Raw genomic sequence first — 26,110 nt, 5'->3', positions numbered from 1 at the left:
GTGCAGGTGGAGGATGAGGCTGCTGAGTCATCTGCAGACAAAGCAGGCAGCAAGGCGACACCAGACTGTATAATGATGCATAATGAAGCAGGGGGAGGAAGACAGGACAACAAATGCCAATCAATTCATCGAGATCAAACATTCTCTACTTAACGGTGTTCTGATACAAAATCAACTACATAGCCAGAAAGTGAATATCAACAACAAAATTGTTTCAAGCTGCTTAAAATATTGTGTTGGTTGCATGACATTAAAGATTGTGAAAACTGATTCAAATATTATAATTATAAAGAAAGAAAGATTTATTTGATTAAATACTTTAAATGTTTAAAAAATATGATATAAATCTATGACGTTATTTAAGAAATACCATACTGTGGCTTTTTAAAAATACTTTATTTTTTAACTATGCTATGACTTTTTGTAAGACTTTTTTATGATACATTACAATAACTTTTTGCGACATACCATGCTATGACTTTTTTCAACTAGTTAAACTAAGATTTTTTTTGACATACTATACTACCTTTTTTCAAAATACTATAGTATTACTTTTTCCGGCACGCATTACAATTTGACTGGTGTAAATCTGACTTATTCCGAAATTCTATGCTATAACTTCATTGCTTTTTTTGGACAGATTATACTATGACTTTTATGACTTGTTAAACTATGGATTTTTTGACATACTGTACTATGACTTTTTTTTCAATTTGTTTAACAATGAATTTTTTCAACATACTATGCTATGGCTCTTTTCAACATTTTATACCAAGACTTTTTTTTTGACATACTATACTATGACTTCTTTTTTGATCATACTACTTTAAGAAATTTTTCATCATTTTATACTAGGTCATGCCACAAGGTTACTTTTTAAATGACTTTTTTTAGACATACTATGACTTTTTTTCTGACTTGTTAAACTATGAATTTTTTTGACATACTATACTAAGACTTTTTTTCGAACATACTACTTTGACCTTTTTGAAGATTTTATATTAGGTCATGCTACAAAGGGACTTTTTACATGACGGTTTTCGACATGCTATAATTTGACTTTTTTTACATATATATACACTATGACTTTTTTTGACATGTTATGCTACGACTGTTTTTGAAATACTATACCAAGACTTTTTTTATTGCCTTTTTTGGAAATATACTACGACTTTTTTTCAACTTGTTAAACTATTCCTCTTTTGGACATGTACTATGACTTTTTTCGACATTATACTATGACCTTTTTTACTTGTAAAACTAGGGATTTTTTGGACATAATATACTATGGACGGATTAAAATGTGACTTAACTTTTTTGACTTGTTAGACTTATTTGGACAAATACCATGCCTTTTATTGACATACTTTGACTTTTATTACTTGCTAAACTTTTTCTGACATACTGTACTATTATTTTTTTTAGACATACTATACTATGGCTTTTTTTCAACATTTTATACTATGACTTTTTTCGAGATACTATACTATGACTTTTTGACAACAAAGAGCAGTACATGTTTCGAAACTGACTCAATTGAAGGCATGGACAACTGTAAAAAATAACTGTTGGCGGTGGAGTCCTGTAAGAAAAATACTTTCTACATTGAGAGACGACAGGTGATTAAAAACTCAAAAACCTGTTTATTTTACACCGCAATACTAAAATATCTCAATACAGAAAGTGAAAATTCCTGCTGGCATGTTCAATCAGTTGTTTAAATCCCTTTTTTAAATCTCTTAGTGATACATTCCATCCACTTTACAATCAGGATAAAAAAAAAAATAACAGAAACATCTTGCCTTGTTGAAATGCTTTTTGATCACATTGAAAAGAAACCTACCAGATAATACTTTCATAAGTTAACAGTGAGTGTTACGAGGACAAAGAATAAAAGCATTCACTGACAGAAATGCATGTTTCAGATTAAAAGGCAGACTTTGTGTTTCACAGGTTTTGGGAAAAATAAGAATGACCGCTGCCAAACTGTTGAAGTGACTTCGGTCCTATTTGTGACATTTGTAGGTATGAACAAATACCTCTGCCCAATTGAGTATGGTCCGCTCTAAATTTGATTACGGGATGGTCCGAGGTTTCTTGCTAGTGAAGTGAAGAAGATCCTTTTCAGGACTAAGGCAGTCGTGCAGCAATTCCATTGTTGGTTTTGGTTTGTGCCGGCCCACCCAACAATGTCTTCAGCTTCTCCATAACTGACTCCAACCTGGATTCTGACGAAAACCTGGGCTGTCCATGTCCGAGGTCCCTATACATGTGAATTAAAGTGTTGGCATTTCAATTAATGTGAAGGCAAAAATAAGTCACTGTCAAGAGTGTATTATACCTAGTCAAATTCAGTTTTATTTCAGACTTCCCTTTGATTCACAAAACATAGAAAAAGCATTCGTAACCACTTCAAACACAAACTTTCAATGGGAACTTTTCAAACATTCACCACACCAACCTCAAACTTAAACACACCATCAGTGTTTTCCCACACAGACTTCACCAGCACAGAGTCACATTTTCACACAGAGAGGGTGGTAACAAGGAGAAAATAAAGCAAACAACCAGACACAGCATTCACATTAAATCACACAGCAAGAGAAAGCTACGAAAAGGTACAAATACTCATAGCACTTGACATTTCACTGTTTTTTTAAGAATTAAGGTTGATAGAAAATGATGAGACAAAGCAGAGACCATAGGGATCTCGAGATGCAATAAATGTCCTTGTGATGGCCATTTGGGACACACTCGTACTTGCTTCGTCCTCTCACACTCGCACAAAGCCACAGGTTCTTCTCAACTCTCGCAGGCATTTGTCTCTTAAAAAAAAAAAAAAAAAAAAAAAAAATATATTCGCACAAACAGTCCTTCTCACACTTCTTTCAATTTGCTCTCCCGTTCGCTCACTCTCACTCGGTCCAACATCAATCCCACTCATTGATCTTGAAAAGCGACAAGAGCAGACAAGATTTCTATATCCTTAAAAAGGGGAGAGGAAAAAAAGACAACACCCACCGTCTAACACAGTATATGCAGAGTGAAGCTGTGTTCTTTGATGGCAAAGCATTTACACATGGGAAGAGGGGAATTGATACTGAGATCTGTCGAACATTGCAGCCAATGAGGCGCTTCCTCCCGGGAAATTGGGAAAGAGTTGGTGAACTGCAGAAGAGATTTTCATGAAGGCGTTTCCAAATGACGTCAAAACAAAAAGAAGCAATGAACTGCATACAGATATACAATTATATCAAGCTCATTTTACAAGGGGACGAGGGGGCTCTCAAGATACTCGTGCATGTTTATAAATATTTATCTCTCATGCACAGTGATCTGTGTTTAACATTTAAAATCAAAACAAAATGCAGTGTGGCAGTTTCCACTAACAAACTAAACTTTTCACCCACTCAATGCATGACTACATTATCAGTCACACGTAAGTATAAATTCTCTCTTTAACAAAATAAAAGGCAGTATATTTTAATAATAGGAACACAAGATATAAGCAGTTCCCCACTGCATGTATACTTACCAGATTAGCCTAATAGCAACAGAAAAGCGCAACTCTAATCTATCTAAACTCCCCAACTAGAAGACTTAGACTCCATAGAGGTGCCAAAGCCAGAGCTGAAGCCACCGCTGGAGGCCGTGTTAGCGCCTGCAGCCCAACCGAGGCTAGCTGAGCTGGGGCTGCTGTAACTGGTGCTGGAAGAGCTATAGGTCTGGTCTCGGGTTGTAGTGGGTGTGCCTGCCGTTGTGGTCAGACCCTGCTGGTTAGCCAGCATGCCCATCATTCCCCAGCTGCTCTGCAGCGCTGCCTGAGCAGCAGCCACCATTGCCGGGTTCAGACCGAGAGCCCCAAAGTTAACCCCACCACTACCGCTGCCCATCCCACCGCGATTACTGCCATAGCCCTGACTGAACCCACCAGCCCCAAACCGCCCTCGATCCATCATTTGCCTACTATTATTGTGTTTGGGCTCAGCATTGGAGATGTGCACACTGATGCCCTTGATGATCAAGTCCTCTCCGCACAGGGCTTGGGCAACCTGAGAAAGAGTTGAGGAGAATATTATCAGTAGTCATCATTATACCAGCAACTTACAATCCAACTCTGCCATTTATGGTGATTCTCACCTGGTCATCGGCAAACGTGACAAATGCAAAAGCCCGGAAAGGTTTGGGGATGAAGACATCAGTGACTTCGCCGTACTGCATGAAGTACTGCCTCAGCTCATCGGTTGTCATGTCCTCTGTACAGCGGCCAACAAAGATTTTACGGCTCCGCATGGGCTCATCGGGACACGCCTGAGAGGACAAACAGGCACAGCAATAAGTTAAGTAGAAGTTATACTTCTGACTTAATCAGAATGAGTTTTCTAAACATTTCATTTGTGAAGTGCATTTCAATTGAAAAACTAGAACAGTTGTTTAGATCGACAGCAATTCAGTGAATGTATCATTTCAAATGTTGTAAATGAAATAGGAGATAGATTGCAAAAACTGTTGCAGTTTGTTTTTCAAGGTTTGACATATCTTGTAAATGGAAAAGAGTTTTGCTTTCCTCCTTAAAACTGTAGGTTATGAGTTTCTCCACAAGAAAATTAAATCCACATTAAAAGGTGCAAGATCCAAGATTTGGAGCATTTCGATTGCCTCTCAAAAGCTCTCGACATGGCGACAGCAAAACGGCGGCTAACAGCTGATGGTGCCAACAGTACTGACAGAGTATACCTGAGGTGGAACTAGAGGGTGGGTGCTATGCTTCTACGACAATGCTGCCATTCAGGACAGAAATATCAGCTGTAACCGCTGTATGAGAGCAGTGCAGAACAGGTCACATGCTCATTGGTGCTCTGAATGTTAAATACTTTTTCTTAGAGCAGAAAATCAAGATGATGACCACCAATATCTTATCAACTGACCCTTGACCCAAAGACAATCTGAATTTATGTATACCATGAGGTTCAGGACTATACTTGCACAAATGTGGTGCCCATAATACCTTTGAGTTGGGAAGTTTGCAGTCACACCATCGTCCATCAATCATGTGTCTCTGAGCAATCACTTTGGTTTGTGTCTCATACTCAGTGAACCGGACAAACCCAAACCCTTTGGAGTTGCCAGTCTTTAAATCTCTCTTGACCTGGAGTGAACAGAGGACATGCAAGCTTAATTACAAATGGAGACTAAATCAGAATCATAAGATATCAGTATTACACTCTAAGCCTAACAAAAAAATGTTGACAAAAACATTCAGAACGAGACAAGATGTCACTACCTGCACCATGATGACCTCCCCAAAGGTAGTGAAATAATCTTTCAGGTCTTGTTCTGTTGTTTTCCACGGCAGCCCGAGGACAATGAGATCTGATGTCTTCTGAAATCCCCTTTTCACTTTCACGGCTGAGGCAGCATCTATTTCTTCCATCTTTCTCTTGTTATCTGTGGAGAATAAATAGATACGGGTCACATCAGGCAAAGTTTTGTTTTGTTTCAAGGCCACAGTTCATAGACAAAGGGTGTAATAATCAGATGAAAATACAGACCCTCTGAGCTCTCTACTGTCTGGTTGTGACAGCACAGTTACAATACATGAACAAAAGTATGAGAACATTAGCTTCATATCTGGCTGTAGGACCATTATACCAAAGCACTACTATACCAAAGCACACATATAGGCTGCTTTAACAGCACTTCTTTGGAAACTGGCTGCAGGGATCAACTCCCATTCACTTACAAGAGCATTAAAGAAATCATGGTGGGTCATAAGGTCGTGATCCATCTAGTTCATCCCAAACCATCTCACCTTTAGGGTAATTGACGACATAGACCAAGTTTCCCCAGTCGTTCTCGGGTGCATGCAGGACCCCCTCCACGAGCCGGACCCCCCTCATACACTGGGACTCTGGGTTCCTGTATCGCAGCCCGCACGCTCCTGGAAACTGTGCCGCTACCGACGACAGCAAAATAGTGCCATCGTCCTCTGAAGGGATCTCCATGGGCTCCTCGTTTTCATCTTCGGCCACACGAATGTACAACTCTGACATGGTCTCTAAATGGTCGGTCGCTGGTCCGAGTGGAAGCAGCCGATGGAGCTAAAGTTCAATCAGGGAATGATGCACAAGAGTCTGTAGCGTCGGTCGTCGCTGTAGATTAACGTTACTTCAGATAGCTGAGAGACGCCACTGAAACACAAAGGTACTCAAACGTAAACAGACAAACTTTGTGAGACGCAAACATTCACTCAACAACGCTGTAACAGTCACTAGCTTTCTTCTCCGCTCGCAGCACGCGTAAACACGTTAGTCAGCTAGCTAGCTAACAAGCTAGCAAACCCAAGACGGCTTGAAAGATGAATGACCATTCAGTTTCGCGCAGTGTTCACTATCAACAAACGCACGAGTCCGCCTCTTGTCTGCGAGTGTGTGGCTGAGAACTGTACGCTTACATCAACATCGACAAAGTATCTTGTTCGTTCAGATTTACGTACAAAAGCGTAAAGACAACATACAATGCAGCAGCACACGGCTAACCTCTATAACCTCAAGCTAGCTAACAAAATGGCTGCGCACTTTGTAGAGATGACATCATCCTGTTGGGAGGGCCCACTGTGAGGTTTTCGTGGGGATGCCAGAAATTAAAATGAGAACATTAAGTCAATTATTTAACTCCAGGTAAGCATTGGCCGGTTAACTTTAAGCAGGCCTGACTTAGACGTTATGTGGTTAACTGTATTACTTTTGTCGTTTTCAATAACTTGCAATGGAAACGGTTTAAAGATCTTGATTTACCCTTTGAAGTCTTACATGTAACGATGCGCCAAGAGTCTAAACAAAAGGTGCGCACCATGCGCACTGAGAAATTATATTAAATGCATTTAATACCATGTCACCATGAGAATGGGGAATTTATTTTTGTCAACCGTATTATATGAGTTGAATCCACATTTGGCTATGATCATTATATGTCTAATCCACCTATATTATCTTTTCAAAATGTTATCATGATGTGAGAATGAAATGTATCCACCAGTGTTGCAGCTTATTTTTCTGTGCAGCCAAATATTGGCCACATTATCCCAGAGTTTGAAAAATAACAAACATGTCAGGATTAGTTATATGGAGATATGTCTAAAATGGTATAATAAATGTAAAATATATGTATTTGATGAAAATGTGTTTTTGAAAAACATTGGTCACAGTTTTGTTTTAAAATTTCCCTCATTTTAAAGATCATATGATTTCAATAAAAAGCTGGACGGTATGTGAGACTGTGGCATACGATTATTTAAAATATACTTGAGATTATTAAATCGGTAAATCTGGATTTTACAGGTTGATTCACAATGGACCGTCAGCAAATCTCTTCAATGAACCAAACCTTGACAAAAAAGAGGGGTTTCAACTGCCTTGAAACCCTTTTTCACACCTTCTGCAGACAATGATCATTGTTTGGGACATTTTTCTCATTTACCTGTCATAGCAAACACACCTGGTTTATTCCCCCTCCCTGTATGGAGTCGCACACCCTTATGACATCAGTCCACTAAACTACAAAAAGGCCGGGGTCAGACTGCCCACATAAGATTTCATCAGTGGAAGTGACATGGATCAGATAAGATTGGGCATCCTACTTAGAACTATGTAAGTAGCTTAATGCTGTACAAAATTTGACTATCACAATTTTCAAAATCTAAGTTGAGTTATACCTTTTTTTCTAGTGTTCTACAATGTTTCATCATGAGGAGCGGGCTTTCCATTCAGACAACAGAATGGATTCATACCCCAACAACAAGATTAACAGGTAAATATATTTTTGCTGTGATGAAGGGTCGTTGTTAACGGTGTTTCCACATCTCTGAAAATGTTTTCATTTTCAGAAGGAGATGTGGAATGTTTTTCTGAATACATGGAGATGTGGATACACAATGTGAGGATTGAAGGGTTGAGACTCTGGCTGTCTGGTGCCCTAAAGATCCAAGGTAATTCTTTCTGAGACAATACAATAAAAGAATATTGACATAGATATGAGATAAAATGCCTTTGAATCAAGTTTTTCTTTCTGCAAGTCAACCTTGCTTCTCTGGATAACCTAAACCTCCAGCTGTCTGCCTGTGGATTCTCACTGCACAGAGACCCTGACAAGAACTTTATTTTTAGAGTGAGTTATACTGGATGTTTCGTCCAGCAGCAGGTATGTCTGACGCATTCAGAAACATCTAATGCATATACACAAACTCTGACAATTGACCTTTGCCGATGGGCCTAGTGGTGATTTCTCTCTGGGATTCTTTACAGAATGGCTTTCATGCCCTTACACTAAATTTGGTGAAGAGGATAAACCGATTCGGGGGAAGACCTCATAGTTTCATGATGAAGTGTCCCGTGGTTTCTGTACTGCCAAGCAGAGAGCAAATCCAGTGTGACCCAGAGTGTATTCAGGTAACTGATTATTGGAATTCCTCAAATTATACTTTTCACTGTTTTAAATTTAACCAATTTTGCTTTGTTATTCTGATAAGCTTTGTATGTGTCTGTAGGTGACCAGACAAGTTCCCCATGACAACTGGAACAATGAGGTAGCAATTAAAAACAATCCTTGTAAAAACAGCCCTCAAAAATATGATTGAATTATAAATATGAACAAATATTTTTGCGTGTGTTTGGACGAGAGAAAGAAAACAGGCAGAGGGCTAATCTATCTGACTGTGTTTTTATGTTTGCATGTCTGGTTATTTATTACAGTTGCAGTGGTCGCTGTCTCTGAGCAATCACCTCGTTGTAGCTCTGGAGGATGCTAGCCTGATCCAGATGAACATTGACATTAGCGGACCAGACATAACAGTTCAAGGCAGGAGAAGGGAGGTCTTGATCCCTGTCGAAGTAAGAGTATACACGCAGCATCCTGCCACCTAGTGACCAATGGCAGTATTACAACTTCAATTCACTGCATTACTGTATTTTTTATTAAAACAGGTTTTGGAAAATGAAGGGGAGTTCCTGTCCTTGAAGCTGGTCAGTGGTCAGTATGCCTATAGTATGGAAGCTACTTGTCCAAAAGGTGGGTAGCAAGCAGTGAATTAGACCTGTAAGTTATTCTTCTTTGCCACACCACAAACTTTAACATGTTTATACAAGTCACTATTCACTACGTACTCAGAATCTATACTTAGGTAAAATTTGCACTACAATGATGTAAAAATGTGCCATTATTTATAAAAATATCCTGCTTTCAAACTCCCAATGGTTCAAAGTACAGAGGTATTCACTGGAAAATATATTAAACTATCCAAAGTAAGGTAATTACTCTTCCTGTAGAAAAGTAGCTCCTGTCAGCGATTGTGATGTGTTTGTATCATTTTACATTATATACATTTCCAAGAAGCATTAGCCAGCCAAGTTGAGAAGTGTAATGCTGTGTTTCTCCAAAAAGAGGGGGCCTTACATAATCTATGAGTGATGGAAAGAAGAAAACTTTTTGCGACTTTTGAAATGGTGCATTATTTCACCTCGTTGGGGCCTGAACAGGTATTTAAATGTAACAGTCCGAGAAGTTTAGAGTGGCCTCAACTACACACTGCTCTTTTGTCAGGTGTCACAAGCCTGAAAGGCTGCTTGCGCTTATCATATAAACAACATATGAATAAATGCAGTGAAGGTAACATTATGCAATATTTACATCTGAAATTTAGTGAAGTATAAGTATAAAGTAGCACAACTAATCGCACATTTAATACCTGATGTAAATTTCAGTGACTGCATCCACACCAGAGGAGACTGTGCTGCATATTTTCAAACGACGTATGGGTTTGACCAAGCGAGGCAGTCGTGACAACGAAGAACTAACAGTCAGTGATGTGTCGGTGAACCAGACAGATAATTTCACTGCGCATGAGACAAGTGAATTTGTGACACTGATCATTCCTACAGCCCAAATACTCCAGACCAAGGTAAGTGCTGAAACAGCAGTTAGAATTGTTATATCTAGAGTGAATCATCATAGTTTAATTTCAGTGTAAAACATCTAAACCAGGTTTTCTTTTAAAGACCTGTGCAGACAGGACACAACTCCTGCAGCCATTTTACAGGGTGGATGTTGTTCTCACCTTCAAAGAGACAAATCACAAAATGCACTGGACCATGGAGAACACACTGCCATGCACAGGTGAGTGTGCGGCTGATGATCACAGTAAAACTAAAGTGGTGATTAATTATCCAATGATATTTTGACACTAGCCATTGAAAGGCTTTTACTCTGGTCACAAAAGGCATTTACTTTTGTTTGTTGCTCAGTCAATTAATCATTTAACTCTAAGTAGCACATTTCATACAATTTAAAGTGAGATAGAAGTTTAAGAAGAAGTGATTGAAAACAAAAAACAGAGTTAAAGGTCCCCCCAGACATGTTTTAAGACATCTTAAAATACTCTGATTTGAGTAATAATTTGTGTCTGGCTTGGTTTTCCCACATAATAATTCAGCTTTTTTACACCTACCCCTTTCCTTCATTAAAGGAAACTCAATGAACATGCAAAAATTGTTCATGTCAAAAGTTTAACTGACACAAGATGTCTCCTACTTACCTAAAGTCTTCAAAGACTTTAGGTAAGTAAAGACTTCAAAACTTCCATATCGAACCAGTTGGGATGGCTCGTAAATCCACATGTTAAAATCAGATTAAAGGTGAACACAGAAACTTTCCCCCTAGACAGATAAATGTGAAAACAGCCCTCTTGTGTCAAACTCTGAACATACAGCATTCTGCAGCTCAAACATCCAGGAAAAGTGACAGTTATCAAAACAATTATTTGAGTGGTGGGAGAGCAAGTCAATTTAGTGGAATAATAATAATACAGGGATGTATTAGTTTATAGAGTTACTGCTGGGAAGCTGAGACAGACTCTATAAGTGTTGTTATAGAGAAAGTTTGTAAAATTGTGCAAATAATTCTGACTCCTTAATCTTCAGATACATAGTCACATTATTCTGTTATATTTAAATCATTTTTGGAAATGTTGGGTAGGAATATTGCTTATGGATATATTTCATAGTTACTAAAATGATGTAATCATACCTCCCCAGCCAGGCCTGCTGGTTCACACATCACATCCTCTCCCGTTCCAAACACCACAGCTTCCTCAACGCTCAACTTTAAACATGAGAGATTAACTACAGAAGAGCCGTTGGATCACCTAAATGAGAAAGCTCCATTCGAAGAGATGACTACAACTAATTCACCTGATACACAGACGGAGGCCCACAGTTTTGATTTCCACCGTGATGAGAGTCAAAGTGGAAATTTGTCCTCTGGATTAAACAGAGACACCTTTGCTTCTATTAATGCCACTGAAATAAGCAGTTTTGATTCTCCAAATGCCACTACACATTCTTCAGCAGAGCCAAATGTCCTTGAGTCACCAGCCACAGCTGAAACATCAGAAACATTTGTTCTCACAACGGTTCGACTTGAACAAGAGTACCAACAATTCAACACAACCAGTGGGAATAAAGCACAGCAAAAGCAGAAAAGACTGGAGTGGATTTGGGAGGACTAGAAACCTGGCAGAAACAGCATTATCCAGTGTATCAATTCTGCAAGCAACAACTTTTTAAAGCTTTGGTCTTTTTAGGTATCAGCTTAGCAAACTAGAGCATAATTCATATCAAAACAATAGAAAAGGACTCACATTGTCAAATTCAAATACCATGTTACCCATCACTAAAATCTTTATATGGTTTATTAAATAACATTTTCCTTAGTTTTGTGTTTTCTATGTCGCTCTAGATTTCAAATACAGTTCCACCGTAGTGACAACATACCTTAAGGCCTTTTTATTCACTTCTTGTTTTTTTAAATTGTCATTGGTGCCTCGTGCTACACGTCTGCTTGCAGTCTTGAAAGGTGATGCTGTGGTCAGTCAGCGCTATGAAGGTTGATTATACAAGCAAAAAAAAGCCCCGGCCTCTGCCAGCCGTTGCCTGAGGGTAGACATTATCCAGACGCAGACAAGGCAGGCGTTAAATAAACATGTCTCTATCTGAGCAGCACAACAAGCTTAGGAAGAGAAGACCCTGCAATTGTTACAGCTGATGCCACCTTCTAGAGCAGCTGTGTGTTAGAGAAGCTCATAATAAAGATTGGATTTTCAAAACAGAATAGCTGGTTGCCAATGATGATTTAGATGGTTTGTGTTTCTTAGGGCGAAATAGACACATTAAAATAATTTCTTTTAGTGCATCTGTGTTGCTGCAGTATATTAAACCAACAGGAGAGGGCACTATTGCCTATGTTTTAAGAAAAGTATCTGGATGGGCCGGCAGCCTGCTTACAGATGTTCATCTTGAAATTAACCAGTTTTATGTATACACTTCAAAATATTATTTTGAAGTTGCTTGGTGTCTACATTGACAGTTGAGCTGTATGTGAGACATGAATTACCACCAAGCAATGCAAAATGTAGCAGAAAGGAAAGTTTACTTTAATTTGGGCCTCATCTTTGCAAGTGAAGCTCATTAGTTGCTTTAAATATAACCTTAAATGCATTCCACAAAAAATCCCAGGAATGAACAAGATTAATTTGACTTAAAGGACATGAAGATGTTTTACTTTAGCGTCCACCCTTTTTTCACCTTTATTATTGTGACCTCCTGGTATGCACCAAAGCGTCTGTAAATGATAGCAGTGCAGTGTTATGCAGTTACATGCATCATATACAATGGGCTGTGGGGCAGAAAATCTAAACTTCCTTGTGCCTTTGGTCCCCATCTGCTCTGTGAACTTATGAGCAGGAAATGGAATGAGTGGTGCAAAAAGCCCGCCAACATCCCCGGTTCTTTCATGTGGTCTCTCTCGGTCATTACCCTATCTGTATACTGACTGTTAACTGTCTATACAAAGTTAAAAAACCCTTTCATGTTTCATTGTTCCTTTTTTGTTATAATTTCAGTCAGAGCATATGGTTTGCACATCTGGGAGATGCTAAGCATGGTGGCACCCAACCTCCACACACACTGCTTCTGTGAAGTGATCCATATATGGTCTTCATTGTTATTGCTCATAATCACTCATCATTATTATAAACAAGCCTTGTCTTGATTGGCCGCTTTGAGTTTGCTGTCTAAATAATGTGAGCTTCCAGTATTTCACACAAACAACAGACATTTGGGGAAAGTAAAAACCTTTGTTGGTTTTATTCAGAGCTCTGAAACATCATTAAGGCATCTTTCTTCACTCTATGCTGCAACTGAATTTGCCACCTCTGATTAATCCCAGTCTCCTTACATGACCATTTGCTGGTGTCTAGGAACACTGTGTGGAGACATTTATAGTAAGTTCTTGCATGACTTAACTATTTCTCCTAATTAGATCTTTCTTAACTTTCGACAAAAAACATCTTTGAGGCTGCAAAAACAAAACATTTCTAGTAAAAGTTCAATGTTGTCAGACCGAAGTCGTCCAACAACTAGACCGGCTGACAAACTGTGCAGCTTGTACCATGTGACCACAAACAAGCAATCAGATCAGGTCAGGAAATTTGATAAGTGCATCGCATCCCAGCTCATTTGAGAATAACCACATTTGATCCTACATAATAGAAAGAGAGTGTCATTAACTGACTGGTAATTTAATGACACCAAAATGAAGTTAAAATTACTATTGTGGACAACTTTGGGTCATTAAATGCTACTTCAGCCTCCGCTGCTCTCCAACTACCAGCTCTCAGTGCCACGTTTTGGCAAGGCAGACAGGATTTCATGCCACTGGAGAGATGCAGGGAGGATGAAGGGGAGGAAGGCTATGTGTGGCTTCGAGTGGTTTGCTGGGCCTCTTCATCTCGCTCAGCGGGTAATTACAGAATCATGGGTGAACCACGCATGTAACCACGGTTACGTTGCACAGTAGCAGATGTGCTCATGACATTATCCAGCACCAGAGCAAAAGGTAAATAAAAACAGATGCAGCTAGTTGCTACGGACCTTCGCCAAACTTGCGTATACCCCTAATTGTTCCCATGTGGGCCTGCTGAGCTGGAGTAGTAAAAGGGGCGGGTATGCCCTGTTTAAGATATGCCCGTGTTTCTCAACGGGGGAAGTTTATGAATGGGACAACGAGCCTCTGATGGTGGTTGTGGCGGTATGTGTTTATATGTGTGTTTATGTGTGCATCTGGCATTCAATGGAGAGGCAGCATCATGAGTAGAAGGGCAGTTTCTTTTATTCTCTCATCATTTTACTTCTTTCTTTTGAGGACAGAACATGATTCCTGTGCTATACGCCTTTTACAAGCATCCCCACGTGCTTTAAGGCCTACTGGTCTTGATGCTTTCTTTGTCAAACCATGCATGGAAGTGTGTGCGTGACACTGCACAATGTCAAGGAGGTCCCTGGTTGGACCTGAGTCAGGCCTGCTGCGGGCCAGATGAAATATTGACGAAGAGTCTCTATTTCAGTGATATCCTGTCTTTGCTCGACATCTGATTAGTGTAAGCAGCCTGTACAGGGGCTAAGATGTGCTATGGTGTGTGATCGTGTGTTTGTGTTCGGGTCTACGGGTATATTTGTTGCAGTATGTAGTAACGACCTACAGGTTACATGAAGAGGAGGCCTCAGGTTGGACTTGAAATTCCTGTTTTGGCCCGTTTTGAGAGCTCAATAAACAATTTCTTGCATCTTTTGTGTTGCTTCTGACTACACTCACACACACATACGCTCACACACACACATCTTACACTATGAAGCTCACTGTGCAGGCCTCCTCTCTCTCTCTCTCTTTCTCTCTCTCTCTCTCTCTCATTAACCGCAACTGTCAGATCCTCCAGATGAGGAGCAATTAAACCAGATAATAAACACTCGCCATCAATTCCTGTTTGTTGATGTTGTTGTTGTTGTTGTTGATGTCGACGAGCTGGAGGCTCCTCTCCTGCCACCTTAGTGCTAACTAGTACTTGAGTAACACACATGAGAAGCAAGGGTAGAGTCCTTCATAACACTGAAAAGGCCTCTACCTGCTGCATGTATGGCAACGCCAGGCTGATAATAAAAAAGTCTCTGTGAATGTTAACAATTGGATTCTAATCAGGCACAGCTCACAGAGGCTGCTCTTTTATCCCCAGGCTTCACAGAAAAGGCAAACAAAGCGCTGCAAACTGTCAAGATAAAACAGTACTTGGGATTGGTCGTGTGTTAGGGCTTCTTAAAGGGCAGTAATCTTGCCGTGCGCCGCTTCCTGAGACGACGTGCTGTAAAGACTCCTGTGTTTGCTCTTGTATTGGAGTGATAAGGCCGCCCCTCATCACGGCTCGCTTCTGACGAGGCTCGTCTCCCCTGACGATGAGACGACGGGGCCGTGTTGGGGGGACAGAGAGGGCAGGAGCCATTGAGGTTTCGATTACACTGTAGATGAACGAGTGAAGACAGAAAAGGGGTTCCAAATGAAAGGTGAACCCGAAGCTTTTCTGATATTTAGAGCAACATCCTGATTTACAGAGTTTCTTTTTTATGTAAAAAGAGTAAACAACTTATTTAGAATTGCACAAAAAAGATCAAGATTTATGCAGTAGAAATAAAGATATCGTCTTTTTGGTCTTGTCTAGATGTTAACCCATCATTTGTGAAACTTTGGCAAGATGGTTGAGGTTAGGCCTTGACTTCGGGTGGTTGGGGTTAGAAAAGGTTGTCAGGCAGCCAGTCTCTAGAGAGTTTTTCACAAATCTAGGCTGACCATCCAGACACGCCAAGGCTGTCTTTATTAAATTCAATGCATTATTGTACCCAGTCAAAACCTGGCACCTACATTACCCAGAATTCAACTCGATTACCAGCAGAGATTAAGGTGCGTTATGCTAGTAGCGGCTAATGTAGCTTAAGCGGGCTTCAGGGGTCTTCAGTATAACTTTGGCTACTCCACACCTCCAGACCTTTTAAAAAACATTTTTAAACTTGTAGTCTTTAGCTCTGACTGACGCTGACACCACTGACAAAACTTAAAGACATTAATCACATTTCACTCAGCTCCTTCTAGAGCCAGAAAAGCCTTTATACCACTTTTTCACATATGCAGTAGTACCCTCCAAAACTTGTAAACAGACTTTTTTTTTTGTGTAAAATCCCTTTTAATGTCCACTTTTTTGATAAAAAGACAAGGTTGTTGACCTGGATTTGTTCAAATGAGATGAACTGTAGTTGACCTCAAGAGTAAGGCAAATGTGCAAGTTCACTCTTGATTGTTCAGCTTGTAAAAAAAAAAGGGCCTGGGATGGTTTTCCACTTAAATTTGAAGGCTGGACAAAGCATTCTTAGGAATTTAGAGACAATACCCTTTCTTTCAAAGGCTATAAAAACATGTATACAGCTGTACAAGGAGTTTCCTGATGCAAAGGCAAAATATGGTGTCAGATATTCCTATTACCAATCAGGATGGCGTGGCCTGGAAAGTAATGTACGAGATGAAACTATGGCCTGTTCAAAAAAAGCTGAAAAAACTGATCCGATTTCCCTTCCTCCATGGAAAAATAGATGTGGCCTCTTGTTTTGAAACTAAATTTCCCTTAAAAACACTCTGAAAACTAAACAAAATTGACAGTGTTGGATTTATTGTCTTCTGCTCTTTTGTCTTTGGCTGCCACTGTTTGTGCCTTTGCCATGGAAACGGTTAGGTTATTTATCTTTACAGCCCTTTTACAATAACGTCCCTTTCCTGACCAAACAACAGAGGAAATATCAGGTCAAGCCTCTTCCCCCTTCTAATGATCAGGTCAATCCAGCCTCAGTTTTTCAGATGGCTCATGCACATTCACACGTGTGGACACACGCAGCCACGCTATTGATGAGAAACGTACAGTTTGTGAGTAAGATTTCCGTCTTGTTAGTGTGTGAATGTTTTTTTTAGACCTTTTGTTTTTAAATGGTAAAGGAAAAGGGCGGAGTTGTATTCATGCTCTGCCTGTTGGGAAGCTAAAAAATGGCTTAAGGCAGAAACACTAGATGGAGACAGAGGAAACTGACTCCCAGGTTACATTTCAGACGGAGAACACAGTTCACAGAGTTTAAAACATTGGACAAGCACAGGAACAAAGAAAGCATATTGTCTTTACTTGCAAATCCTCTTTTGGTACATAAATAACAAGCCTCTCACAGATTATTCAGAAGAAGCTTCTTTTATGCAGAAATCTGGAAAACCTACTGAATTGTACTTGCTCTGAGAGATGTATTCACAGGATACATATAATAATATACTTTTCCCAGATAAAATGTGCTCTGTGCAGTCACCTGCGAACATCTTGCAAATCCATGTGACTTGTGTATACTCCAGTATACTCTAGCTGTCCGGAGCTGTACCCTGTCTTAGCGTGGGGGAGACGAGCAATTACTCCTTTTAAGGAGCTGTTCTCACGAAAGTTGCCTAGAGTATATGCAGACTACTTTTCTCAAACCACATAAACAGCGCTGAGGAAACTGACAATTTAGATGAGGAGGAATAGGCATAAAAGCATGAGGTGCGTATAAAGTGCATGTCACAATTAAATTACTTAATGGGTGGAAGTCCCACAATAGATCACATGAAATTTACATCAAGAGTCACTGTAATAAAGACTTTGTAAAACTTACATTGAAATTCAATTAGAGTGTTGAATGCATAACCAAAGCCGTGAAAAATGAACTCATTGGGGGTCCCTTTTCATTACTGCCCTGAGGCAAAAGAGACCATTAATTTAATACATTCCATGTTTTTTCACATGAGCATTTTTAAGTTAGTGCACATTTCCGTCCTAATGTATCTAATACAAAGAGAGAGCCTGCCAAAGACTGCATTATACAAGCAGCAAAGCACCCCACCCACCCCCACCCCTACCCCCCTCTTCAGTTGTTACCTTGAGTAGTCGGACCACTTTCAATCAGTCAAGCTTGAAAAACGACCTGGCCCTAAAAAAACAAAACAACAAAAGAAGAAATTATGATATTGTTTTATTGATTCATAGTGCGGTGAATATTCCTGTACTGCAGGTGCCGCCCCTGGCACAGAGGTACATACAATGGCGCTGACTTTGACTGTTAACAGTTAAACGGCACGTCTTAATTAAGATATTACTGTTTTATCTCAGAACAGTGGATCTGCACCCTTCAGTCAACCACAAAGCCAAAACAAAACAGGGACCCCTTCAGATGTCCCACCCTTAAGGGGAGTGCTAATTAAAAGACTATTTCATTAACTGTTCCGGCTTGGTAAATATAAGTTTACAAGGGGTCAATAGACTTTACAACGCATAATGATTTGGAATATAATTACTGCATAAAGGGAGCCATGATAATACCTACAAAATAAAGCAAAGTTGTTTGTCGGTCCAACAATGACCCACCATGTCAGTCTCGGTTAGCAGAGCTCAGAGGGCAGGTCATGTTAGCAGCTATCTTCTTGATGCACCAACAGTTTATCAACATCCTTTGCACCTTTATACGGCACACATGGCTGCCATTTGGTGAGCGGCTGGGGAGCCACAATAAACCACAGGCTCTAATACTTTAGTTCAGTCTTGTTGCAGACAGGTGAGGTAATTACTAGCTAGTTGATGTTATCTATAACATTGTTCTTCTGCAAATAGAATTAGCTGAAAATGCTCAAACACCCTTTAAATATCATTTAATTACCATTCCTCACATTGCAGGAGTGAAAAGAGTTTAACTTTCCAGCACTTCCATAATTGCTTGTTTTCATGCTGAGAGAGAAAACCCATACACGGATTTTCTCGTGTAGAAATGAGTTTGAATTGTACATGCTATAGTCTAGCTCAGCTCATGACTCTTTTTATTTTTACTCCTGTTGTTTTTCCAGTCCTTCACACATGGGCTGCTAATTAAATCAGCCCATAGAACAATGCTCTATATAGTCAAGAATGTCTTTAATTATTGGATGCAAACAGCAATGCTACATGTGAAAAGTCATAAACACATATTTTTTTTAAGATAAAGATGAGAGTGACACTGAAGCCAGTCTGGGCGTGTGCAAGTGAAACAGGGAAAAAAAACATGTATTATTCATTGAAAAACTGTGAATGTTAGTGCTTCTTTTCCTTGTTTCAGCACGCATTTTTCCATTTGTCTTGTGATGCTAAATTTTTAACGTTTTCCCCACATCGCATTGATGTTGCATATAATTAGTGACTTTGCCGCAAAATCACTTCTGACACCACTGTGTTCGCAAATTAGAATACTTCAGATAGTGGAAATTCAGCTGGGAGAATGGGGCCGGGAGAAGTATGAGAGTAGTCTAAATATTATATGCACTGCCCCGGAAAAGTGACAAAATCATTTGAATTAACAGAAAAGATGCAAAAGCTAATTGAAAACTCTTGGTTTATTTATATACGTTTAGAAAGCTCATCATGTTTTCAAGAGCAGGATGTGCCCTCCACAAACACAACACTGTAGACTGCACAAAAAAAGAGCAGGAAACGCTGAAGTGCATATTTGATTTATTTATTTTCACCCAGACGGATACTCAGAGCTTTATACAGATTTTGCCATTTGGAGGTTGAAATAATGGATGGGGCGCTCATCCATTTTTAATTCCTCCATGTTGTGTGAGGGGTAAACATGCTGTTTGAGATGTCTTTTCTCCGCTGAACTGTGTTTTCTCATTATGAGACTGTGTATAGGGAGCGAAAACTAGTCACGAAAGTGCTTAAAGTGTATTGCAACAAGTCATTGAGGGTGCCTTTCCAATGATGTATACTCCCAAAAGCCACAAATTTCTGAAGAGCAAAAAAACCCACCCCATAAAACATCTTCAATAAGGTGCTCTTTGTCTCATTATGCTGTATATATATATATATATATATATATATATATATATATATATATGTGTGTGTGTGTGTGTACAGATTCAATGATGGTTGTGATTTTCCTTTAATTAATTTGTAGTGATCTAAGGACAGGGATCGTTGTTGACACACCATCCACCCATGGGAAGTTATTCTGCGAGTAATACAGCACAACAGCTCTCAGTTTGGACCCAGACACCAGCCCACAGATCCGCTGATAATTTGGAATCATTTTTAATAAGTCGTAATTACACAGAGGGTCTGATTGTGCTCTGCAGCCCTTGAAAATGAAATATGTTACATTGGGGCTTGATGGTAAAGGATATTGCTTGCCGTTCATACATAATTGAGCGATCTTGAATGTCAAACCAGTGGGAGAAAATGCAACAGAAGCAACAGTACACCTCACCACAAAACTACACAGCATCCTCTCCACTCTGAGCCAGCCAGCAGAGGGGAACATGTGTTATGTGGTGTACCAAAGTGCCCGAAGGAGGTGTACATTGACAGGTTTTATATTCAAGAGTGCTTTCCCAAACTGCTGCTCTTTAAGTAACTACTGTTTTTTTTCCACCACGGATCTTGAACAGAAGACAGCTTCCTTTTCGGGACCAAATCATGTGTTTCGCCCTCAATCGACTATTAAATGAGCAGAAAAAGAGCATATTTCCATTTAAACTAAAAGCGAAACCTAGATGATAAGAGATGTAAATGTTTGTGGCCTTATTCGCCTGGTCTCTTTCTCTCTGATGGAGGGTGAAGGTCTGGCAGGAGGAAGAGAGTAACTTGTCTGTAAGCAGATAACCTGACTTTGTTGGTAAATGAAATACACAAGAGCTCTGGGAGGGAAGCTTTTTATTTCCTCCTCCTCTTTATAGATAAATGACTCGCTGTCTCCTGAGCAAAGAGCCATCTTTATATTTTTGACGTTTCCGTGTTTAATGTGTTATATATTTCATACTGCCCGTCTTTATGCTCTGCCTTTTTGCATTTTCTTTTAAAGCTCAAATGCAGTTATTGATGCCCTGCCTCTTGTACATTATGCATTATTTGTTAGTAAGTACCATTTTTGCATATTGACGGTAACAAGAAAATGCATGTATGGAAATTCTAATATAAATTGACTTATATGTATAGGCTTAGACTGTGCTCAGTAAGCTATTCTGCAAATAATATATAGTTCTCCGTGCTGCTAATCCTGAGAAGCAGTCTTAAAGACTGCCGGCTCCGAGGAGACAAAAAAACCAGGCTGGGCCTTTAGCTTTTAAAGACTTTTATCTTATATTACAGGAATGACAAACTGTGCCTCTTTCTAAGGCTTTTATGCTTTGTTTCAAGAGGGGGAAGAGAGATGCATGAGGAGACGAAGGGTGATATTGATAAGGATGGAAGGTGCAGAGGAGTGTACTCCAGTGTAATGCAGCTTTATGATGCCCTTTTTCATTTAGCATGAATGGTTTTTATGATTCCATTTCTTGGGCGAACAGGGATGAAAGAGGACTGAGGGGTTGAAACAGACAGAGGACACATCGAAGCCATTGAAAAACACTTTGCCATCTTCACAGCCAACACAATGAAACCCTTTCACTCAAAATTTCTCAACTAACCTCAATCTTGAATGTCTAAAATAGATATTCAGGCAAAACTGTGAATTAACTTGGCTGTGAACTGAATGTGTTTCCCTCCAAACAGCTACATGAATTATTTACCCCTCCTTAACAATTTGCACATTTTGGTTATATAGTTATTACCTTATTATCAGATTGATTTGCCTCAAATCTCTGGAATGTGGCACAATCTGTTTGTCTATGCATCAGATTTAACACAATGAGCTCTTATTATTCACACTTGCTAACACCATTTTTCCTTCTAAAGAATATTACTTAGTGTCAGCTGATACATTTTAATGGATCCTAACAACATTTGAAGGTATAGTAAAATGTGGACTTACATAATATATGTTTCCAATCCCTTCCAATGTAAATAATCACAATCTGCCAACTCAGTAAACGGCAATAACCTACAGATGCAATCTCTGGCTGCACTAAATTGAGCTATGAGACATATATGAGGCTTTATCCTTAATATTTATACAGTAACAGGAGGGTAGTTTTTTTATATTTTCATATTTTATCCAACCACCATATACAACTGAACTCTGTATCCGATGTATGCTGATCATTTCTGATGATAAGACATTTGTGTTGAGTTATATTATGTAGTCTTTGTTAGCAAGTAAAACAAAAAAAGTAATATACAGTACATACAGTAAAATCCATAGTGATGATTCCCAGCAAAAGTGGAAGAAGTTAAGATCCTTTACCTAAGTAACATAAATAACACAATGTGAAAATTCTCCATTGTGTGAGAGCCAAGAATGAAGACAGAATCAGGGAAGAAAAATGTTTGAGATTTCATTTACTTAATTTAAGAGAATAGAAAACTTTTAGGACTCAATAATATAGGCACACATTTCTTGGTAAGATGACATTTTTACAGTGTTTCATTAGTGCAGTAGCAGAGAAAAGGGAAATACTAAAGTAAAGTACTTCAAATTTAAGCCTAAAGGGATATATTATATTTTTTTAAGTGGTTGTATAACGTAGGCTACTTATCTGTAGTCGGTGTATTACCTACAGTAGATGGCAGTTGGCACGCCCCCTGTTTGGAGAAACAGGCATGAGTACCAGCACAAACTAACCGATCAAGGCAGGGGAAGACCAGCAATTCCTTTGTTATATGGGGTTGAATCATTTTTGTCAAGGGAGTCTCATGGCTTTGAAGAGATAAATGCTTAACTTCCCTGTCGGAAAGGGTTGTCTAATGGCAGGTTAAAGCATTGAAAACATTCTAAATATACTGTACACTTAAAGTGATATTAAGTTATTTAGGTGAGCCTTTCTTTAAGGTGTCTAAAATACATTTAGCTGCTGCCACCATCAAAAGCAGTACATCACTTCGCTCCCATGCTGGTGTTCCTGTCTGCTTCTCCAAACTGAGGTGCTGACCTCCATGTAATGTTGGTAAAACACTTACTCTGGATAAATACCTCATACAACCCCACTTCAAATAATCCAAACTACTTTTTTAAGTACAGCAGTTGAGTTAATGTACTTAGTTACTTTCAAGGAGAAAAATGAATAGAAATATGTATTTGTCATATACATTCAGAAGAATGGGAACATTTCCTTCATCTGTCTGTCGATTGCTCACTCAGATAACTTGAAGTCCAAAGCTTTTTCCTACACCTACTGTAGACACAGATCTGAAGAGTTGGAGTTTCCTTTTCCTCTACACGTTTGCCCTGTTGAGATACGTTACAAAAACAGGACATGAAGTTTTTACGGTCTTCCCCTATTGTTGCCGGACACGTTTCTGTGCTTTTGTCTTTTACATGTATTCCAATAGGGGATATTCAACAGTGATTAAATATATTTAGTTTCTCCAGGTAAATGTTGTTGAATCTTTAAACAAACTCGTTATATTATATTACATGGATACATAATGCGGAACAAGATACACTAACATCCTTGATCCACCTCATCCACTGACATTGAGTTTAAGCTGAACTGCTGACATGTTTCTAAATAAGGAAATAGGGAAATTGTAATATTGTGGATGTACCTGGCATCTGATAAACTCATATAAATCTTTTAACTCTGGATGTGAGCAGACCTCAACGTTGAAACAGAGACCTGAAAAGGTTTGTAAAGCATATTAGAGGAATGCTTTGGATGGACGACTTCCTTGATCCTTACTTACTCATCTCCGCTCTGTGATCCCGATACCGATACTAACATTTAAAGCATCCACTTCTCAGGAACAGGGCATTATTTTTCCGTCTCTCAATAAGGTTTCGTGGTTTTATCCTCTGTGTCTAAGGCACATAAAGGCTTTATAAGGGTGCTTACAGACAGACTCGAGCAGAATCAGGCTTTTTGAATCTGTTTAAATGATTTTAAAGGCGGGGCAGAAGGCTATGATTCTCTGATTTATTGCTTCCCCCCTCTTAGTTCAGATTGATGTTTTGCTATTCCATGCCTTCCTGCTTTTATGGCATCATCTTGTGTCCAGAGATGTGGCTCCTCCAATAAAGAGCCTTTTAACTTTGCTCACATTTCTATAAAAAACAAAAGAATGAAAAACTGTTTAAAAAACATATGGAAATTAATTACATTTTAACAGTATTCCTACACGCCTGTGTGATATGTATGAGAAACTTTGCAGTTCCCGTGCTCTCAGTGACACAATACAATATAAAACCAAAAGACATTGATATTTTATTACTGGCAGTATATTTATAATTCTCCTTGAGGCTTTCAGCAAGGGACAGCCAATCACATGTTATTTTATGCTGCTGTATTAAGACTCATGCAACAACAAAATCCTCTGAACCACAATGTCCTCATGTCATAAGTGTCACATTGGGCTGTTGTCTAAACAAAGACATGGCCTGGAAACAAGAGGGAGTTAGGGGGACAGGTTAGGCACAACGAGAGACATCCATTTTAATTAAATGTTACACAGTCCAACTCCCAGGCCTTAATACAAGCTTACTGCAAAGATCTCATTTAGGACAAACAAGATGACTGCATCTTTCTCTAACTATCACCCACAGCGGAGGAGCGCCCTGTGATACAGGGCTGTAAAATGACTGATGTTTGTAAAAAGCGACATTTCTGCCTAGTAAGCACTTCTACAGGGACGCTCCTGAGTTTTTATGTGCGGGTTCATAAACTCCCAGACTAATGCACCCTGACACACTGTTTTGATATCATTACAGCATTATACTCATCCTTTTTTGAGTGAAAAAACGCAAGTACTTAGAAAGTCGAAATTCATAAATAAATTTATGTCAAACTGCACTTAATATTGATTTTGTTAGTGTACAGATTCAATAATAAGGTACCGAGTGCATGAATATTTAAATATAATCTTCATTTCTGCATCTCCTAATGGCCTTTTCTCCTCTACACTCAATTTAAACACAATTTGGAAACTATAATGTATTGAAAATGACTGGAATTCAGCAATAAATCATAGCTGAGATACTGTGGGCCTTTTATAAGATAGTCCAATATTAGTCTCCAGGGGGATCCGCCCAATTAGATTTCAGTTTTTTTTAACTTAGCAAATATCATTCTAACTATCGTTTCTCCAGAAAGTGTTGTCTCCCCTATTCCAATTTCCATGCAGAAACAGAGGAAAGCCTAAATGGACTGCAGGCTAACCAAACACGTCAAAGGTCAAATTAGAGGCAGTGGAGTACTTTCTCAGCACACCACAGAGCATGCAAATGATTCCCACAATGTTACTTTGTTTCCACTGTTTGCTGGAAACTCAGCAACCTGCATAAAGTCAGTTATTGTTAACAGCTAATGGATAAAAGTAAAAAAAGAAGAGTGATGCGTCGTTCAAGGCAGCAGTCCAAGCTAGCGTAAATGAATGAACAAAACCCTCTAATAGGCATGTGGAGCCACCGCGTGCGATCCATATGATGGCTATCAATAATTCATTCTTGGCTTTGGCCTTTTGGGAGACATTAAGGTAATATGAAGAGCAGTCAGGCCAAATGGTTTGCAAATCCTTTTTAAGCAGCATACACGGTATCATTTACCTGATTTCTGCACAAGTAGCAACATTAGAGTGAGTCTGTTTTAGATAAGCACAATCAAAGACACTTATGTTTCACTTTATTTGAAAGGTTAGCGGCAGGACAGCAATATCAAAACAACTCCATTTTGCTCATATTGCTTACCTCTTTGTTCATCGGTGTAATGCGATAAAACATAAAAGGCGTCATTAATAATAAGAGAGAAGAAATAAAAGCATAAAAAGTATTTGAAGCAGCAAACACACAATTCAAAAGAAGAAGAAAAAAATCATATGGAGGATTTTTGGGTAAAAGATATTTATAACCCTATTAGCCTGGGACAAAACATGGCTCATATGGACTTCACACTCTGCCATATTGACAGCTGTTAATAGTTTGTTGTTGGAACTTCTTCTGTTAGCATCATCCCCCCGACCCATGTGGTTCTGGTCCCTAAATCACACTTTGTTGTCTTTGCTTGCCCTCAGAAAAAGCACCGCTTCAGCATTAATAATTGGCTTTTCAGAGACATTTTTATTTGTCCGTCGCCTTTTGGAGGCCATATGGATGTGATTTGTTTTAGAGGAACAGGCTTCCATTCACACACAAACACACACAAACAGTCAATTGATCGCAAAGCTAACTGAGGATTAACAAACTTTAATTGTCAGCTGAGATGAAGGATTTTCCTTAAA

The 26,110-nt window shown here is 39.2% G+C and overlaps 2 protein-coding genes across 4 annotated transcripts; one reads left to right on the top strand and one right to left on the bottom strand.

The window, feature by feature from the left end:
• Positions 1–1,623: 1,623 nt before the first annotated feature.
• On the bottom strand, positions 1,624–6,619 carry tardbpa (TAR DNA binding protein a). 3 transcript variants are annotated; one of them, XM_054608998.1, is made up of 7 exons: positions 5,813–6,614; positions 5,285–5,448; positions 5,009–5,149; positions 4,141–4,311; positions 3,932–4,052; positions 3,022–3,168; positions 1,624–2,263 (listed from the first exon to the last, which is right to left on the bottom strand). In XM_054608998.1, the coding sequence occupies exons 1-6, from the start codon at positions 6,051–6,053 to the stop codon at positions 3,074–3,076; spliced, it is 933 nt and encodes a 310-aa protein (XP_054464973.1). In that variant the 5' UTR covers positions 6,054–6,614; the 3' UTR covers positions 1,624–2,263; positions 3,022–3,073. The 3 variants fall into 3 exon arrangements, with proteins under 3 accessions (XP_054464973.1, XP_054464974.1, XP_054464972.1); XM_054608999.1 differs by having other exon boundaries at positions 3,968–4,052; positions 5,813–6,612; XM_054608997.1 differs by having other exon boundaries at positions 3,022–4,052; positions 5,813–6,619.
• A 1,109-nt stretch (positions 6,620–7,728) lies between these two features.
• c12h1orf127 (chromosome 12 C1orf127 homolog) lies at positions 7,729–11,881 on the top strand. The gene is made up of 10 exons (XM_054608661.1): positions 7,729–7,809; positions 7,886–7,987; positions 8,075–8,199; positions 8,304–8,447; positions 8,546–8,584; positions 8,751–8,888; positions 8,982–9,066; positions 9,759–9,955; positions 10,053–10,170; positions 11,088–11,881. The coding sequence occupies exons 1-10, from the start codon at positions 7,746–7,748 to the stop codon at positions 11,558–11,560; spliced, it is 1,485 nt and encodes a 494-aa protein (XP_054464636.1). The 5' UTR covers positions 7,729–7,745; the 3' UTR covers positions 11,561–11,881.
• The last annotated feature ends 14,229 nt before the right edge of the window (positions 11,882–26,110 follow it).

The sequence above is a fragment of the Anoplopoma fimbria genome, chromosome 12, assembly GCF_027596085.1.
Source record: "Anoplopoma fimbria isolate UVic2021 breed Golden Eagle Sablefish chromosome 12, Afim_UVic_2022, whole genome shotgun sequence".
Taxonomy (NCBI): Eukaryota; Metazoa; Chordata; class Actinopteri; order Perciformes; family Anoplopomatidae; genus Anoplopoma; species Anoplopoma fimbria.
This window is presented reverse-complemented; position numbering and strand designations above follow the sequence as displayed.

Excerpts from the sequence above, each read along its gene's own strand:
- c12h1orf127 (XM_054608661.1), top strand. The coding sequence starts at position 7,746 with ATGAGGAGCGGGCTTTCCATTCAGACAACAGAATGGATTCATACCCCA. Across the intron at positions 7,810-7,885 it reads CCCAACAACAAGATTAACAG|AAGGAGATGTGGAATGTTTT; the intron begins GTAAATATATTT and ends TTTCATTTTCAG. Across the intron at positions 9,067-9,758 it reads GGAAGCTACTTGTCCAAAAG|TGACTGCATCCACACCAGAG; the intron begins GTGGGTAGCAAG and ends TGTAAATTTCAG.
- tardbpa (XM_054608997.1), bottom strand. The coding sequence starts at position 6,053 with ATGTCAGAGTTGTACATTCGTGTGGCCGAAGATGAAAACGAGGAGCCC. Across the intron at positions 5,449-5,812 it reads TGTCGTCAATTACCCTAAAG|ATAACAAGAGAAAGATGGAA; the intron begins GTGAGATGGTTT and ends TATTCTCCACAG. Across the intron at positions 4,312-5,008 it reads GCAAACTTCCCAACTCAAAG|GCGTGTCCCGATGAGCCCAT; the intron begins GTATTATGGGCA and ends TTGTCCTCTCAG.